Source organism: Hemitrygon akajei, chromosome 27 (assembly GCF_048418815.1).
Source record: "Hemitrygon akajei chromosome 27, sHemAka1.3, whole genome shotgun sequence".
NCBI classification, from domain to species: Eukaryota; Metazoa; Chordata; class Chondrichthyes; order Myliobatiformes; family Dasyatidae; genus Hemitrygon; species Hemitrygon akajei.
Genome location: NC_133150.1, coordinates 21,112,853 through 21,131,601, shown reverse-complemented (window position 1 = coordinate 21,131,601; position 18,749 = coordinate 21,112,853). Strand labels below are relative to the sequence as shown.

Genomic DNA, 18,749 nt, shown 5'->3' with positions numbered 1-18,749 from the left:
TTGGGGAACCAAGGTACATGGATTTATTAGTTTCATATTGATTTACTGTTGTCACATGTACAAAACAGTGAAAAGCTTTAGTTTTGTGCACCATCCAGAGAGATCATGTCATGCATAATTACATAGAGTAAAAATAAAACAGAATGCAGAATAGAAAACTTAATCCTCTGAATGGTACCCAAAATGCTTTTTGTCTTCTTGCATTGCTTAACAGTGTGTCTGTTTGTTGATAGTATTTTGTTAACAAGAATGCACATTTGGAATGCAGGATTCAGTGAATTGCAAACTTATTATAAAAATAGAAAATTGATTTGCCACAATTTGTAGTTCAAAAAGACCCTCAACTTCACCAATTTACAGTGTTTGATGCGGCTCTTTTTATTTTGCAACCTTGATGAACATATTGGTATTGGTTTATTATTTTCACATACAGCACTTGAAAATTTGTCTTGCATACAGTCCATAAAGTGTATTGAGGTAGTACAAGATAAAACAACAATGCAAAACAATGTGTGAAAGCTACAGGGAAAGTTCAGTGCAAGTAAACAAAGTGAAAGATCGTAACGAGGCAGAATGTGAGGTCAAGAGCTCATCTTATCGTATATGTCGATGTTTGACAACTGGGGTATAAGCTGTCTTTAAACCTGGTGGTATATGCTTTCACGCTACCTGATGTGAGAGGGGAAAAGAGAAAATGTCTGGAGTGGATGGGGTCTATAATTATGTTGGCTGCTTTACTGAGGCAGCAAGAACTGTAGAGAGTACATGGTTTCCGTGATGTGCTGAGCTGTATTGACCACTCTCTGGATTTTCTTGTGGTCACATGCAGAGCAGTTGCCATGCCAAATACTTATGCATCCAAGCTGAAAGCTTTCTATGATGCAGCTATAAAATTTGTTAACTCGACAGGTTCATGCTGAATTTCTTTAGCTTCCTGAGGAAGCTGAGACATTGTCGAGTTTTCTTGGCCATGACATCAATGTTGTTGGACCAGAACAGGCTACTGGTAGCGTTCACTCCTAGGAACTTGAAACTCTCAACCTCAACACCATTGACATTGTTGCAGATGCACTGCCCCACCCCTTTCTGAAGTCAATGACAAGCTTTTATTTTGTTGACATTGAGGGAGAGGTTGTTGTCATGACACCATGCACTAAACTCTATTTCCTTCCTGTACTCCAGCTCTGTTATTTGAGATACAGACTACCACAGTGGTATCACCTACAAACTCGTAGACGGAGTTAGAGCAGAACCCAGCCTCTTAATCATGAGTGTGTTGTGAGTAGAATACGGGGCTGAGGAAGCAACCTTACAGATCACGAACGTTTAGAATAATTATGGCGGAGGTGTGCTACCTATCCTTTCTAAATGCGGTCTGCTGGTCAGGGCATCAAGGATCCAGTTAGAGATAAGCATCAACTCCCAGGGGTCCAGAGTTTGGTGATGAATTTGCTTAGAATTATAGTACTGAAGGTATAATCTGACATATGTATGTGACATTGCCATCCAGATGCTCCAGAAATAAAAGTAGGGCCAGGAAGATGGCATCTTCCATAGACCTGTTATAGCGATAGGCAAATTGTAGTGGGTTGAGATTGTCTTGAAAGTTGGAGATATTAGGTGCTAAAACCAGCCACTCGAAGCAATTCATGATGATAATTATCAGAGCCACTAGTTGGTGATCATTAAGGCATGTTATCTTATTTTCCTTGGGTACAGAGATGATAGTGGTCTTCTTAAAGCAGGAAGAATGATCGCCTGACCAAGGAGTTTAAAAATGTCTGCCAATACCCGTGCCAGCTGATCTGCACAGAATCTAATAACACAGCCAGAGCCACCCAGGCCTGGGGCATTAGGCAAGACTGATTTTACACCTCCAAAAAGAGATTCTCTCCCCATGAAAAGAGATTCCACCCAGAGATTCAAGTGCGTTGGACAATGTTGTGGTGGGTGTTGACATACGCACTTCTGTTTAAAATGCGTGTTAAGGAAAAGAATAAGCTGCAGTCATCACTACTGCCTGACTTTGTTTTGTATGTAAGCTGTGCCATAGCTCACTGGTACTTGATTTTGGCCTGATACTGTGTCTCAGCATATCTGATAGTTTTACAGAGCTTATACACATCTTGATTTCTCATAAAAGTCAGGGTCACCTGATTTAAATGCTGCAACCTAGACTTCCTGGTTCATCCATGCTTTCAGGTTTAGACACACCTAGACACTCTTTAGTACACAGTCCTCAACACACTTACTAATGAAATCCACTATGATAATGACTAGCAGCTGAGTCTTTGAACATAGACCAACCAACAAAGCAGTCACGTAGAAGCTGGTGTTTCCTCAGACCAGCACTGTACTGGATTCTCCTGCTTTAGCTTCTGCTCGCATACTGGGAGTATGTACCAAAGTATAAAAGGAGTTGACCCCATATATACAGAATACGTACATAATTCAGTTCCCCTGGTTTTAATAAACTACCAAATACACATTAATGTGCACAATACTGTTGACATGGCCCGAGGTCCCAGCTCAGTGTTGTGTTTACTTATTCACGGCCTCAGGTTGTAACACTATAATGTTCGCGTCTGTTTTCCATTTGCATCCACACCAAAGCAAGCTCAGCTGTTCAGTGACGTAGGAGTTATCAGGGCGGGGCTAAAATGGTAACTGACGTCACTGCAGCAAATAATTTTCCCGGGCGCATTTGAATTTAACTCCTGTCGGTGCAGGCAACCGTCCAGGCCGCAAATAAATATCGCCACCAGAATAATCTAGCAGACCCCAGTTCAGGACTCGACCTGTCCGATCCCCGTCCATTCTGATACCGACTCTGCCCATAACCCTAGGTGGAATTTTCCAGAATTTCCCCCTTCAAAACTGACCCCCCCTTATCTCCCTCCCCCCAACATGCTCTATCACTACCTACCTTGCTAACGGATGTACAATGGCAGACGGTGATCGGCAACGGCTTCAGCCAATTGCCAGCAGCGAAGCCAGGAACCGCGTGCCAATCAGGAACAGCCGCCCTACCCTCGGCCGCCAATCAGCGTGGCGAGAGGGCGGGATCAGCTCTGACCAGGTTCGGTTGGACGGAGAGAATTTACAGTGGAACAAGATGGCGACTCTTCCCACAACAAGCGACCCCCAACGCATATTAATTACAGACCTCTAACGGCTGACCTGAGTGCGTTTCATTCGCCGGCGGCAGCGCATCACAAAGCTCACAGCTCCACTTTACAAATTACTGGCAAACAAACGCGCACAACAACGTGTTAAAAACGCCATTTACCTTGTACGCGAGACCAGCAAAGTCGGGGACAGAGGAGAAGGGGAGGGGGGGCCGAGGGAAAGAAGAAAAAAAAATTTCCTCCGGGCCGCAATTATAATTAATGGCACCAGGAGCGCCGGTTATCTGCCGTTGTTCAACGCTGAATATGTCGTCCCCTCAGATCGGGGCGCTTCATAGTGCACCCGATGGATGTTTCGTCGGAGCCCGGCGTCAACAAAGACGGACTTTAATGGAGATTTTAGTGTAAGGAAGAGTACGTAAGATAGCGGTAGGAACGCGAACCCTTGCCGCTGGTTTGGGAGGGGGGGAGGAGGTGTGGGTTGGGGGAGGGGGAAAGCTCTTTTCAATCACAAGCCGGACACGCCCCTGCGCATGACCCGAGCAAACGGGAAACCCCGTGCGGCGGTGGCGGCGGCGGCGGCCGCGGCCGGACGGACGCGCGAGAGGTAGGACGGCGGTCGCGAGCTGCTGCCGGGCGCCCTCCCCGCGCGCGCGTGCAGCGGCAGCCCCGTCCGCCTTGCGCCGAGACTCGGCGGAGGAGGCGTGAATGCGAGTGCGGTGCTAGCGCTTCGAAATGATGGGCGGGCTGCAAGATGTTAAACCGCTGTCAGGCAGTGGTTTTAATTGTCCCCGGCATTAACAGTCCAAATGCACAACTTAAAAGAGAATGAAAGACACTTGTAGCAACTTCCCGGGGTTTAAGCTGCCTCTGATGTCCTCTTAAAGCGAAGGCTTAGGTTGCGCTCAACGTTACAACCGCTGGCCATGAGAATTTCAAGAGCTTAAAATTCAAAACTTCAATCCAAATAAATAGTTTCCAAACTTGAGAAAAGTTACGTTTTGCAAACAAAGTAGGAGATTTGGCGCACTTCTGTGGATTCTTGAAACTTGCACAGCCTTGGGACTTAGTAACTTGCAAGAAAACATTAGGACACTCCAAAAAAAGGCTGCTGGATGAACTCGGGTTAAGCGGCATCGAACTGGGATCTCCACCCGAATCAACACATACATCTTACCCCTAAAGATGCTGCTTGACCCGGTGAGTTCTTCCCAGCAGTTTATTGTTTCTCTCGCTTCCAGATCACAACATCTGCATTCTCACAATTAGGATAGACGTTTGAAGGCTAAAGATTCCTCGCTCAAGAATTTCGTTGGTTTAATATATTCATTGTTAATCTTTGATTAAAACCAAATGTTACGCCAAATATACCCTTGAAAAGTGTGGAATTTCAAACTAATCTCATCATACAAGTTGTCCTTTTGCCAGTTTCTTCAATTAAAATGTAGATGAAATAAATAGTTTGCAGCGGTGGTTCAGTTAACGCACTTGGTATTGCATTATGCGAAATGATCGGAGCGGATCCATATCTGCAAGAGAAGCCTTATTACGATTTAAAGTGAAAATTCGATCCTATGATTTAGATTGATCAGTGTTTCAGGATAAAATACTACAATAAAAGATATAAAAAATCAAATATGATGTGTTTAATATACCCAGTTGCAGAACACTCCAGCAGTAAGTGTTTTTTTTCGAACTGTCACTTCGAATGGTTTGTGTAAAGCGATGTTTTATGAAATTCTTTCCCTACCACGGTGAATGAAATTGCGTTCATTGAGTGGCACGTCAACATAAGCACCACAGAGGTTGAAGTTGCTTTAGAGTAGGCAGAATCCTTCCTACTAAGTTCCAAGTAACAATCCAAATTAAATCAGATTAATAATCATGTTGGATGTTTAATTAGCTATTGAAGTGGAAGATCCATTTTCATGTACTATCTTGTCAGTATAGTTTAAATTGCTTGTATTAAACATGGATTAACATTTTTCAAGTTTTTTCAGTTACAAATCTATTAGTAATTGATTCATTTTTGCCTCAGGCACTCTAGGAAACATGACCAGCCTCAGTTTTATATATTTTCATAAACTGAGTGTTACATTTTACTGAGATAATTAAGAATTAAAATTGGTTGTGTTTTTGTATTCAAGAATGAGAGTATCACAATAACATACCATGCCAACATGATCAGAAATGGAAGTGCTATATTGTCTGACACAAATAAAAATTGAAAATGCTGGAAAATGTATTTAACATTCCTGGTCCAAGACTCAATCTTAACTGTTTATTATTTTTCTCTTTCCTCAGATGCTGCTTTGCCAACAGTTTCTGGGTTTTTTTAATTTCAGATTTCCCGTAATTGCAATTTTTAGATTTTCATTAGATACTACAATTCTTTCATAACTTACAGTGCAAGAGGCTTCTCTTACTGTGGTTGCTTTTGTTACTGACATTCACACCACACTGGCACTAGCTTGAATCTCAGAAAAATTCACTCACACTGCAGATGACCTGATGCTATCAAGGATTGTTCATGCATTATTTCTATCTTGTACTGTTCCACACAAATCTTTAATATGCTGCCTCATGCACTTACAGTTCTCCATGAAGCATTTGCTTTATCCCTTCCAACACAATAAAACATTGTTAATTCTTTTTTATTTCGTTATTACTGATTTGATGCAATCAATATAGTTCAAAGAAGTTGCAAGAAAAGGTTTGTGACCCCTTTGCAATTACCTGGTTTTCTGCATTAATTACTCATAATATACAGTCTGATCTTCTGATTAGCAGACAAATGCAATCTCCTTAAACTGAATACACACAAACAAATGTACTTTTCATGTCTGTATTGAACACATTGTGTAATAATTTACAGTCCAGGCTGGAAAAAGGATGTGAAGCCTTGTATTTAATAACAGGTAGAAACTCCAGCAAACATTTCTTGTAGTTGCTGATCAGCCTTGCACACGGTGAGGAGGAACAATAGACTATTCCTCCATACAAAACTGTTTCATTTCATCAGTATACCTGGGGATACCTTGCATGAACAGCCCTTTTCAGGTCATGCCACAGCATCTCAATTAGGTTAAGGTCTGGACTCTGATTTGGCCATTTCAAAACACAAATTTTCTTTTGAAACTATTCTGTTGTGAATTTACTTTTATTTTTCGGATTGTTGTCTTGTTGCATCATCCAACTTCTACTAAGCTTCAGGTGACTGATCGGTCTCCTGTAAAATGTCTTGGTACAATTCTGACTTCATTGTTCCCTCAATGACTGCAAGCTGTCCAGGCCCTGAGGCAGCAAAGCAGCCCCAAACCATGATGCTTCTGTCACCATGCACAGTTGGGATGATGTTTTGGTGTTATATTCCTCCAAACATAACGGTGTGCATTTCTGCCAAAAAGTTCAACCTTTGTCTCACCTGTCCACAGAATATCATCCCAAAAGCAATGTGGAACATCCAAATGGACTTTCACAAACTTGAGACGTGCAGCAATTTTTTTTGAGAGTAGTGGTTTCCTCTGTAAAGTCCTTCCATGAACATCATTCTTGTAAAATGTTTTTCTTAGTGGACACATGAACAGACTTTAGCAAGTTCTAGAGATTTCTGCACGTCTTTTGCTGTTACAAATAACATTACCCCACAGGTTCACATTTTTTGAACCTAGACTGAGATTGTTTAAATACTCAGTATTGACAAGAATTAGTATAATTGTGTTAGTCTATTATTGTGACTTAGATTAAGTTCATATCACATTTTATGAGTAATTAATGCAGGAAGAGAGGTTCACAAACTTTTTCTTGCAACTCTATATTGATTAGTACTAAGTAGATATGCATCGTAAATGGCAACGACGGTATTCTTTACAAAGTTTTCATCAGTTTCAAATACACTTAAAATGACAGACTGGTCAATTTCTCCTGCCAGTTTCTTTAGCAAACAAAACAGAAGTTTTCACATCAAATATCAAATTTGAAGGTATGCCTATTAATTTGAAAATCATTGTTATGGTTGCAAAACCTGTAACATGTATGTGAGTTGATAATAAATTTACTTTGAACTTTGCCTGTGATGTTGACATCTTCATGGTAGTAAAATAATTAGAACAGAATTACACATAGGTTAAAGACTAAGGTTATAGATTGTAAAAAGGAGAAAACAAAACAAAAAACAAAGAAATAAGGGGTAAAGTTACAAAAAAATCTTAAAGCAAAGATATGCAGCTTTTTTAAAACTTAACGACATCTACAGACCTTGAATATTCCAAAATAGTTGAAAACTAAATTCCAGTAATGCAGCTTCTTTATAAAAACTTAAGTAAATGAAATATGCAAGTATTGAGAAAAACAAACTTTTGCAAGAAAAAAATTTTAGACAGTCATCAGAAATGTAAAGACATTGCAAAACTAAAATATTGACCAATGAGCAGTATGATCAGTTGTATTAACAAATAACACAGTGAACAGGCGCAACAGTAGGTCACAAAACCTTTCAAGCCTATTCTGACACTTGACAGTACCCTAAATTGAGAAGGCTGTGATCAATGAAATACTGTTGCAATCGGTACTTGACCTTAGATATTTATAATCTGTCAACTACTTAGCTAAGGGCTAAATTTGTTGATGAAATAAATATAGACAGAATTGCGCGTACCAAGGAGGATGCAAGTGTGCTTTGGAAATATGAACTAGCTGAATGAATGGACCACAACTTGGAAGATGTAATATTGTGTGGGAAAAATGTGAACTCATCCACCATGTCCCTCAAACCTGCCACACCATTCAATATGAACGTTCCTGATCTATGCTGTGAACTTCTGTGCCATTCCCTATAAACTTCAATTCCTCAATCTTACCAAAGATTTATCTATCTCCTCATTGAATATATCCAATGGCCTAGCTCCCACCACACTTTGGGGTAGAGAATTCCTGCAAATCACTAACATCCAAAAGAACAAATTTCCTCCAATCTCAGTTTTGAGTGATTGCACGCCCCCCCCCCCCCCAACCATTATTGCAGCTTTATCCTCTTGTTCAGGATTCTCACATTTATCAGAATCTCAGCATCTGCTCTTTGAAATCCATTTAGGATTTTAACATTTGAATTAGGTTATTCCTCATTCTTTGAATACAGACCTAAACTTTTCTAACCTCTCTTAATTCTCCCAGGAATTAGCCTGCTGAATCTCCTTTGAACTCCAAAGCTTCTCTATCTTTTTTACATTTAGAGATCAAGCCCTTCTGGCCAATGAGCCAAACTGCCCTAAAATCCCCAGCCTATCAATAGAGAATTTACAATGACCAATTAACCTACTAGCCAGTAGGTCTTTGGAACGTGGGAGGAAACTGGAGCACTCCCATTCACGGCAGGGACTCCAATGCGCAGTACTATAATAGTGTTGCACTAGCCGTAACACTATCGTGGTGCCCTAAACATTTGTTTGAATAGGGATAAAAACTGCCAAGTACCCGATGCAACTATTTAAAAAAAATTTAAATTCTAACCTTTTTTGCAGTGAAGGCCAAAATGCTGTTTGCCTTCGGAATGATTTGTTGGGATCTGGGTGTGTTTATATACAAGTAACTGAAAAACCAACACACACATTCAACAGATTATTATGAAAGCAAAAGCAAGGTTATCTGGTGCACCGGTAAGGAAAATTCTTATCACAATTGTATGTAGCTGTGGTGGGACTGCACTTCATATTCTTGCTCTCCTTGCACAAGAAATAATGTACTTGTCTCAGAGGGAGTGAGACAAAGATTCACGAGAGTAGTTCCAGAGATGGCGGGTTTGCTTTATGAGGAGAGATAGATTAGGACCTTTTTCTATAGAGCAAAGGATGAAAAACGACACATTGATACTTACTAAATTGTTAAACATTTTGACACTAGACAAAGGGAGGATGCTACCTTTCATTGAGGTATCTAGACCAGGAGAACAGTTTGAGAGTAAAATCCATGGTATTTACATCTGAGATAAAGTAAAATGCTGTCACTTGTCTGACAGTGAATCTTTGACATTTTCTGCCCCGGAAGCCTATGGAGGCCCATTTGCTGAGCTCATGCAAAACTGAGATTGATTGCTTTCCATGTATTGAGATAATAATTCTCAGATGGAATATCAACCATAAACTTGAATGATGGAGGAGGCTCTAAGACCCAGATGGACAATTCATGTTCATAATTCGTACATTATCTTTTACCTCAGGTTTATTTTTTTGCCCCATTTCCATTTTCCAAGGTCGTCCAACGTGAAGGTTTCCAAAAATTCATAAACCTCAAGAAAAAATACCTTTTAACATCAAGCCTAAATATGCAACCTATTTTCCTGGAATATGCCCTAGCTTTAGAGACTCATTGGCCAATGTTTAAATGTGATCACATCTATTCTAAACTGCAAAGCTTTGACATCTAATTCAGTCTTTATTTATTATGATACAGCACAGAATAAGCCTTTCGAGCAACACCACCCAGCAACCCACCTATTTAACTCTAACCTAATCAGGGGACAATTTACAACAATCAATTAACCTACTAACTGGTAAGCCATTGGACTGTGGGAGGAAACCCACAGAATCGCGGGGAGAATATACACACTTCACAAACAGCAGCGGTAATGTAACGTGTGCTCTAATGACTATGCTACCATGCCAGCCCACTAATTTGACAGAGCTCTTGTTCCAGGAATCATTCCAAATAATGTTTATTGTTCTGGCTTCTAGTTAGTTATATTCTTTGTGAGACATAGAATCCAAAAGTACCCAAAGATCCAAAGCAGGGTTAGCAAACCTCTGTACAGTTGTAACAAGATACTTGTATTCACGTATTCCAAGCCTCCAGCAGTAAAGACCTTGTTTTCCTAATTGCCTGCTATTTCCACTTACTAATTTTGCGATTCATTTACGTTTCCCAAATTTCCTTGGAGACCGGCATTTAAAAATAATGTTTACAAGTTAAACTGTATACTTGTATTCTTTTTAGCATTTGAAATTTATTTTACTGGAGTGATGAGCATCTCTGAGTCAATTAGAACTTGACTGAAATTTAACTGGGATTTCTAGATATTTCACCTCTATGCATCTAGCACCATATCTATATCAAGAAAGAAGAGTTTGCTTGGAGATAAATTGATCATACCATGACTAATCCAAAACTGAATTACTTCTCATTTTTCTCCAACCAAGAGTAGTTAAGGAAATAACTGTGGTGATGGGGTCCAAAGAAGTAACTTGCTTTGTCGTGGATGATGGAGAGAGATAATTATGTGGAGACTAAACAAAATCAGCCAATATGTCCATATGTAAGTTGAAAGAAAACAAAAGTTTATTTCATTAAGCATATTTTGTACATCCTGTTTCATTGTGGAGAGGTTATAAAAATGATTAAATTCACAACTAGTTTTCCTGACAATTACTCATGTCATCAATAACTTTATGGAGTGTTCAACTGAAGTTAATTATTAATATATACAAGTGATTTAAATGTTCAAAATCTATAATGAATGAAATTCTGTCCTTTATAAACATGCATGTACTATTCAAAATTTTCATTTCAACAAATAGATTGTGTCTCCATTTGTCTCTCCTCAACAGCATGTGTTACTGGGTGGTCTCAGAGCTACAATGCTGTTTCCTTGGGTATTCTGTTTAGACTTGATACAGGAAGAAATGTCATCACCTCCTGAAACGCATACCCTAAAAACAACAGCATTCTATTAAATTCCATTCTGGTGTACAAACATAAAATTTAACATTTTGCATCTAAGCATTATAATTAATTTACATACTTGCAAAGTTTTGATTAAATGAATCTAAATTTGAGTCCTTGATGTTTTTTGCTTCGTTAATGTCCCATAAATTACTAAGTGCATTAAAAAGCACAAATTCTGGAATACAGTATTATTTCTGCCATTGTTTCAGTAAATACAAAGTTTATAAAATGTGAAATTAAGTGGCATTACTAGATATTCTATATTCACTTACTTTTCCACATATCAGTGGACAATGTCATCTGATCCAAAGAATCATCAAATGGCTCTGATTTAGTCTCATCTTCGGGATCTCTGAATGGTTCAAAGTAGGGATGACTCAGAGCTTCAGCAGCTGATAATCGTTTGTCTGCATCCAATACTAACATTTTCTCCAGGAGGTCCAAAGCTACAATAAATTAACTGATATTTAAAAAGGAGAGAGAACTTCCACCTCTTCATCCAAAAGTAACCATCAGTGGCCACTTTATCAGGTACACCTGTATACCTTGTTAATGCAAATATCTCATCAGCTAATCATGTACCAGCAACTCAATGCATAACATGCAGACATGGTCAAGAGGTTCAGTTATTGTTCATAGAATGGGGAAGAAATGTGATCTAAGGAACTATAATCATGGAATGTTTGTTGGTGCCAGATGGGTTGGTTTGAGTATCTCAGAAACTGCTGATCTCCTGGGATTTTTACACACAACTGTCTCTAGCATTTACAGGGAATGGTGCAAAATACAAAATAACAGCTATTTGGGCAAAATACATTTTTAATGAGAGAGGTTAGAGGAGAATGGCTAGACTGGTTCAATCTGATAGGAAGGCAATGGTAACTCAAATAACCATTACAACAGTGGTGTGCAGAAAATGCACAATCAGAATCAGAATCAGACATTAATCGCCAAGTACCTATGCACATACAAGGAATTTACTTCCGGCAGATGTTGTCTCTCTGCTCATAACAATAATAATGATAAATATAAATGAAAATATAGATTATACATACAGGTAGTGCAATCCAAGTAATAGTTAGCTGACAGTTAACCGGCAGTTAACTGTTCAGCAAAGTGACCGCAGTAGGGAAAAAACTTCTCCAGTGCCTATTAGTCTTAGTCTGGAGGGATCTGAAGCGCCTACCAGACGGAAGCAGATCAAACAGTCCGTGCGCAGGATGGGAGGAGTCCTTTATGATGTTCCCCGCCCTCTTCTTCAACCTGGAAGAGTACAGGTCCACAATAGAGGGCAGGGAGGCTCCAATAATGCGCTCGGCAGTCCTCACTGTACGCTGTAGTCTGGTTCTATTAAGGCTTAAGGCTGTTGTGCTACAGCTGAAGACCTCAAACATGCACTCAGCGGCCACATTATTAGATACAGGAGGTACCTAATAAAGTAGCTACTGAGTGTATATCTGTGCAGCTTTCATTTATTTCTCCAAGTTATAAATCTCTGGATTACCCCACATGCCATGTGCCAGTCAGGGCAGGAACGATGAAATGAATGATGAAACGATAGAGATGAAAGAGTGGCTGAGGATCTGGTACAGGGGTCAAGCTTTTAGATTCTTAGATCATTGGAACCTTCGTGTGGCAGAGGTGACCTATACAAGGAGGATGGGTTGCACCTGAACTGGAGAGGAACCAAAATCCTAGCTGGGAGGTTCACTAGTGGTGGGAGGGTGTATACTAGTTTGGCAGGGGGATGGGAACCAGAGCACCAGTCAGAAAGTGGAAGGATGATGAAGTAGTAGATGTCAGGGCCAGTAAAAAAAAAACAGGCAGGTACAAATTAATAGATACAATGGGATGGATAGTTTGAAGTATGTGTATTTTAATGCTGAGTATTTTGGTTAAAGGTGTTAGAGCATGGATCAGTACATGGAACTATGATGTATTGACTATTACAGACCCTTGGTTGAGAGAGAGAGTGGATGCTTAATATCCCAGGGTTTTGATATTTTAGAAAAGAGAGAGAGGGAGGTCAAAGGGGGAGGGGGACAATTTGCACTACTAATCAGAGACAATATCACAGCTGCACTCAGAGGGGACATAATGGAGGGATCATCCACTGAGTATATGGGTAGAACTCTAAAAATAGGAAAGGTGCAATCACTCTGATGGGATTATGCTACAGACACCCAGTAGACATTGAGGAACAGATGAGTAGGCAGATTAAGGAAAGGTGTAAAAACATCAGAGTTGTTGTCATGGGGGATTTCAACTTCCCCAAAATAATCCGGGATATTCTAAGTGCAAGAGGTTTAGAGGAGGCAGAATTTGTTAGGTGCATCCAGGAGGGTTTCTTAAATCAGTATGTACTTTGTCCAAGAAGAGGAGGGGCTGTACTGGACCTTCTGGGTAATGAGCCTAGCCAGATGACTGACCTCGCAGTGGCTATGTAGTTAGGGAACAGTGATCACACCTTTATTTTTACAATAAAGTATGGACCTTGTGAAAGCATAATAACTTTAAGTAGGGCAAATTACGAAAGAATTAGGCAGGACTAGGGAGAGTTCATTGGGACCAGCTGTTTCAGGGCAAGTACACATCCAACAACGGAGGGCGTTTAAGACCACTTGCACAAGTACGTTCCAGCTAGAAAGCAGTACAAGGATGTCAAGGTAAGGAAACATTGAATGTCAAGAGAGATGATGAATTTAGTCAAGAAGAAAAAGGAAAAGTATGTAATGCTTAGGAAGCTAGAATCAAGCAGAGGATTATAAAGATGGGTGGAATAGTAAGTTTGCAGATATTACAAAGATTGGGAGTGTTGTGGGTAGCGTAGAAGCCTAGCAAAGAATATGGGGAGGTATAGATCAGTTGCGGAAATGGCAGATGGAATGTAACCCAGACAGATGTAAAATATTGCATCTTAGTAAAGTCAAATGTAAAGAGACAGTAGACTTAAGGGCAGTGTTGATGAGTAAAGAGATCTTGGGGTCCAAATTGATAGCTCCCTGAAAGGGGCTACACAGGTTGATAGGGTGGTTGATAAGGCATATGGCATGTTTGCCTTTATTAGTCAAGGCATTGAGTTTAAAAGTCAGGAGGTTACTGTATGTTGTAGCTTTAAAGAACTCTATTTAGGCCACACCTAGAGTATCGCATACAATTCTGGTCACTCCATTATAGGAAGGATGTCGAAGTGTGGAAATGGTGCAGATGACATTTACCGGAATACCACATGGATTAAAGGGAAAGTGCTATAACAAGAAGCCAGCCAGTGGCATCCACACCAGACTTGGAGGCAGGTGGTCCCGGATTTGATCCAGCCGGCTCCTTGCACACTTTCCATCTGTGCTGGGTTGAGCCTTGTGCCAGTAACTTGGCCTCGTAAAAGAACAAACAAATGCTAAGGAAACAGCAAGGTTGCCACCCGCTGTGTCACAAGGCATGGAGGGGGACAACAAGTGTACCAAGAGGCTGGACAAATTTGGGTTATATTCTCTGGAGAGCTAGAGGCTGAGGGGAGATTTGATAGGGAACTTTGAGATTGTGAGAGGCACAGATAGACAATATCTTGTTCCGGGGTTGAATTGTCTAATACCAAAGGGCATGCATTTAAGGTGCGAGGGGCAAGTTTATTACAGAGGATGCTGGGTGCCTGGAACATGCTACGTGGGGTGGTGGTAGAGGCAGATAGGGGCTTTTAAGGGACACTTAGATAGGCACATGCCTGTGAGGAAAATGAATGGATATGGACATTGTGTAAACAGAAGAGAGATTAGTTGGTCATTCGATTACTGATTTAATTGATTTGGCACAACATTGTGGGCTGTAGGGCCTGTTCCTGTACTATATCTTCCAATATATTTTTTAAACTACATCCCTCTGTAGAAATAGTCAACCCTGTTAATATGATTGTTATATCACAGTGGGCTACTTTGAGTGTTGTTACGTTATGAACCTATGCCATTAAACTCACATAAAAATTCCCAAGTAAAAGATTAGCTCAAGTGGAGACAGAGTCTCACTGACAAACCCATAACATGCACCAGTGACTGGCTGCACTGCTATAAGTAACTCCAAATAATAGACAAAGTGGAAAAAAAAAAGAAATCCATATGAAAGCCGAAATTTTTTTAAGACATCAGTATATTTGTGTGGAAAGTTTACAGCCTTGCTGCACAAGTACGTGGAGTTAAACATCGCCTATTCCCACTCAATCCCAATTACTTTTAGGACGGTGCAGTGAATAACTAGTGCCTGTAGGGTTCATAATTTCTCTTCAAATATTTTAATCTTCAATTCATACTGGAGGCACTCAATTGCATGTAATCTTATCAGCCCTTCAAGATTGATGTAGAGTCATGGAAACAGGTCCTTCAGCCTACCGAGTCCTTGTCATCCATCACCCTGTCATTCATTACAAATCCCATTTTACTCTCACAGCATTTTCATTAAATCTCCCTCAGATTCCAGCATGCCTCTACAATTTAGGGACAATTTATGATGGCCAATTAACTAATGGATCTTTGAGGTGTAGAAGGAAACTGGATGACTATGTGGTTAAAAAGAAAAACATGAAAATTCCAAAGACAGCATGAGAGCCAGGATTACTGGAGCTGAGAAACAGAGGCTCTACCAATGGTATTATTGTGCCACCCTGATTATCTTGCTGTAGGAAGAGTAGTCATAGAAATAAATATCTGGTCTCAAACCTTCCAATGGCTTAAAACAGTGTATTTTAAGGAAGGCACCCAGTATGCTTTGGGAATGTTCCCTCATCCAAATCCTGATAAAATTACCCAGTAAATTCTAGAAATTCTCCCAATCAGGCAGAATCTGCAGAGATAATAGGTAATATGTCAGATCAATGATCTTTCTTCTGATGATTTGTAATTTACATTCTCTCTCCTTAGATGTTTCCTTACACACTTAGAATTTCTAACACTTTCTGCTTTATTTCTGATTTCTGTGGACTGCAGAATCTTGCTTTAGATCCACTTTTGGTCCATGCAAGATATATCCACGGACTCCAGCTTGCAATTTAAAGACAAGTCTCTGCTTATAAGGGCAAAACCTCAACATAAATTTCTAACTATTGGGATAAATTTAGATTTACTTTAACAATAGGGGAAACATGTAAATACTTGATGTAATTGTTTATGAATTGATTATGATTATAAAAGTTAAAAACTGTAGATACTGGTTGGGCAGCATCTGTGGAAAAAGAAACAGTTAAGATTTTAAGGCATAGAATCTTTCAGGTAAGCAACATGAATTCTGTGCAACTATTTTTAAATGGAACCATACCAGGTTGCTCATGTTGAAACTTAGTGCAATTAGACAACAAAATAATTTAAATATAGGTAAAAATGAATTGAAGAATTAGCCCAGATTATTGTCATAAGTAAACATCTTCATCTACTGCTGTATGATATATTCCCAGATTTATTGATAATTAAATATGAGTTCCTGATTTATGATTAGCTAATGTCTAGCATGTGATGAAGTCAAGAACTACCTATTCAATACATTCACTTGCTTCTTGACTTAGTGAATTAAGTGAATTTCTGCTCAGTTTGTATTCAGGAACAGATAGAATGCAAATTTCTCATTGTGCTCTGTAACTCCATATGCATTTACAATGAATAGTTTACTGATAACAGAAAGGATGCCAAATATACTCATATGGTTCCAATAAACAATTTAAAAGTTACAAAATTCTCATGAACCTTTACCAAAACCTAAATATTATGATGGCAAATCTATCTCATGCATTAGCCAATGAAACTAAGCAATGACACTCAGAGCTAAAGCTAATAAACAACTCCTCCAAAATAGTGAAATCATAAGACTATAAGACATAGGAGCAGAATTAGGCTATTTTGGCCTATCGAGTCTGCTCTGCCATTCAATCATGGCTGATCCCTTTTCCCCCTCCTCAGCCCCACTCTCCAGCCTTCTCACCGTGACCTTTGATGTCATGGGCAATCTAGAACCCGTCAATCTCCAACTTAAATGCACCCAATGACCTGGTCTCCACAGCTGCCTGTGGTAACAAACTCCACTAATTCAGCACCCTCTGGCTAAAGAGATTTCTCCACATCTCTGTTTTAAATGGACTTCCCTCTATCCTGAGGCTGTGCCCTCTTGTTCTAGACTCCCCCACCATGGGAAACATCCTTTCCACATCTACTCTATCTAAGCCTTTCAACATTCAAAATGTTTCAATGAGATTCCCCCCCCCCCCCATGCCCCCATCCTTCTAAATTCCAGTGAGTACGTTCCTCGCATGATAACCTTTTCATTCCTGGAATTATCCTTGTGAACCTCCTCTGAACCTTCACCACATCTTTTCTTGGATAAGGAGCTCAAAATGGTTCACAATACTTAACGTGAGGCCTCACTAATGCCTCAACATCACATCCCTGCTCTTATATTCTAGACCTCTTGAAAACATTGCCTCTCACCACCAACAACCTGCAAGTTAACCTTCAGGGTGTTCTGCACAAGGACTCCCAAGTCCCTTCGCATTTTTTTGGGGATTTTCTCCCCATTTAGAAAATAGTCTGGACGTTTATTTCTTCTACCAAAGTGCAAGTTCTTCTTACATTTTCCAACATGGTATTTCACTTGCCACTTACTTTCCCATTCTCCTAATCTGTGTAAGTCCTTCTCTAACCTTCCTGTTTCCTCAACACTACCTGTCCCTCCACCAATCTTCGTATCATCTCCAAACTTGGCAACAATTCCATCATCTATATCATTGATATACAGCATAAAAAGAAGCAGTCCCAACACCAGCCCCCGTGGAACACCACTAGTCACTGGCAGCTAACCAGAAAGGGATCCTTTTATTCCCACTCACTGTACAAATCAATGGTGCTAACTCTGGTACTGTATGTGCATGTCAAATACCCTTCCATTCTTATTGCCAGTCCACCCTACGTGAATGTAATTCACAGCTTCCATTTGACTTGAAATGTAAGGCTTAATTTTTGTTAAAGAAGCAGTTAAGATGCAAAATACAAGTAAACAGATCTCCCTGTTAAAACATTTAATAGTTTTTCTTTCTGTTTTTCTGACAAGGGACAAAGTAAATTCAGTAAAGTTTAGTAATTCTATGAAAAAAATTTCTTTGCAGTTATGGTACTGCACTGTTAAGAATGTCAGGAATGCTCTGAGGAGCTGCCCAAGGTCACAGTAGTTACAACGATAATTGAAACACGCAGATCTGAGTCCCATGAGCCAGATTGATGTCAAAGATGGATAACCAGTAGATTAATGAAAAAGTTACTTTTCTGATCTCAAAGTGCAAATCCCTAAATTATCTTCAAGGAAATAGTGAATTCTCAAGTGCACTCAATGCCTGTGACATGGCTAATATCTTTTGTAAAATAATCTGCATTGGTTACTCCTGCCTGACTATACTTTGTTTTTAACATCAACAGAGAAAGTAAAGTTAGAGTAAAAGAACAGAGTGCAATATATTCATTTGTTCTAAGGCATATCTGTAGATATTTCTCTACTGTTACAAACTTTGCATGCAATTTTTTGAGGAATTCACAAACATTAAACCTGTGCATTTGTTTCACTGTGATGGAACGTTTCAGTGACAGATTTACTTTGGCACAACCCTGGCAGCTTATCTATACGTGAACGAGTAACAAGACACTGGAAGGTCACCCGAAATGTGATCATGCACTCCAAGAATGAAATCCTGGCACTTTTTGGATCCTTCAATATAGATTCCCAAGACTCTTGATAAGAGTCTGAGCTCTAGCAGATACATATTTACACTGCAAATAGCACACAAATAGTGTCAGATAGGCAGTTGTTCAAAGGTAAGCAAAACATTTTAACAGGAATGCACTGCAGACCTGTAATTTGTGACAGGCAAAAAGATTTTTAAAA

At 39.7% G+C, this 18,749-nt stretch overlaps 2 protein-coding genes across 2 annotated transcripts in view; both read right to left on the bottom strand.

Annotated features, from left to right (window-relative positions):
- Window positions 1-3,630, bottom strand: part of brpf3b (bromodomain and PHD finger containing, 3b) — an 86,324-nt gene extending 82,694 nt beyond the window's left edge. The window contains exon 1 of the mRNA XM_073030473.1: window positions 3,290-3,630. The gene's annotated coding sequence lies outside the window, so the exon portion shown is untranslated. The remainder of the gene's footprint in view (window positions 1-3,289) is intronic.
- Window positions 3,631-10,435: 6,805 nt separating this feature from the next.
- LOC140717177 (mitogen-activated protein kinase 12-like) overlaps window positions 10,436-18,749 on the bottom strand; it is a 78,501-nt gene continuing 70,187 nt past the window's right edge. The window contains exons 11-12 of the mRNA XM_073030471.1: window positions 11,117-11,290; window positions 10,436-10,828 (exon numbers count right to left, since the gene is read on the bottom strand). Of these exons, the coding sequence (XP_072886572.1) occupies window positions 10,752-10,828; window positions 11,117-11,290 (251 nt within the window). The 3' untranslated portion in view covers window positions 10,436-10,751. The remainder of the gene's footprint in view (window positions 10,829-11,116; window positions 11,291-18,749) is intronic.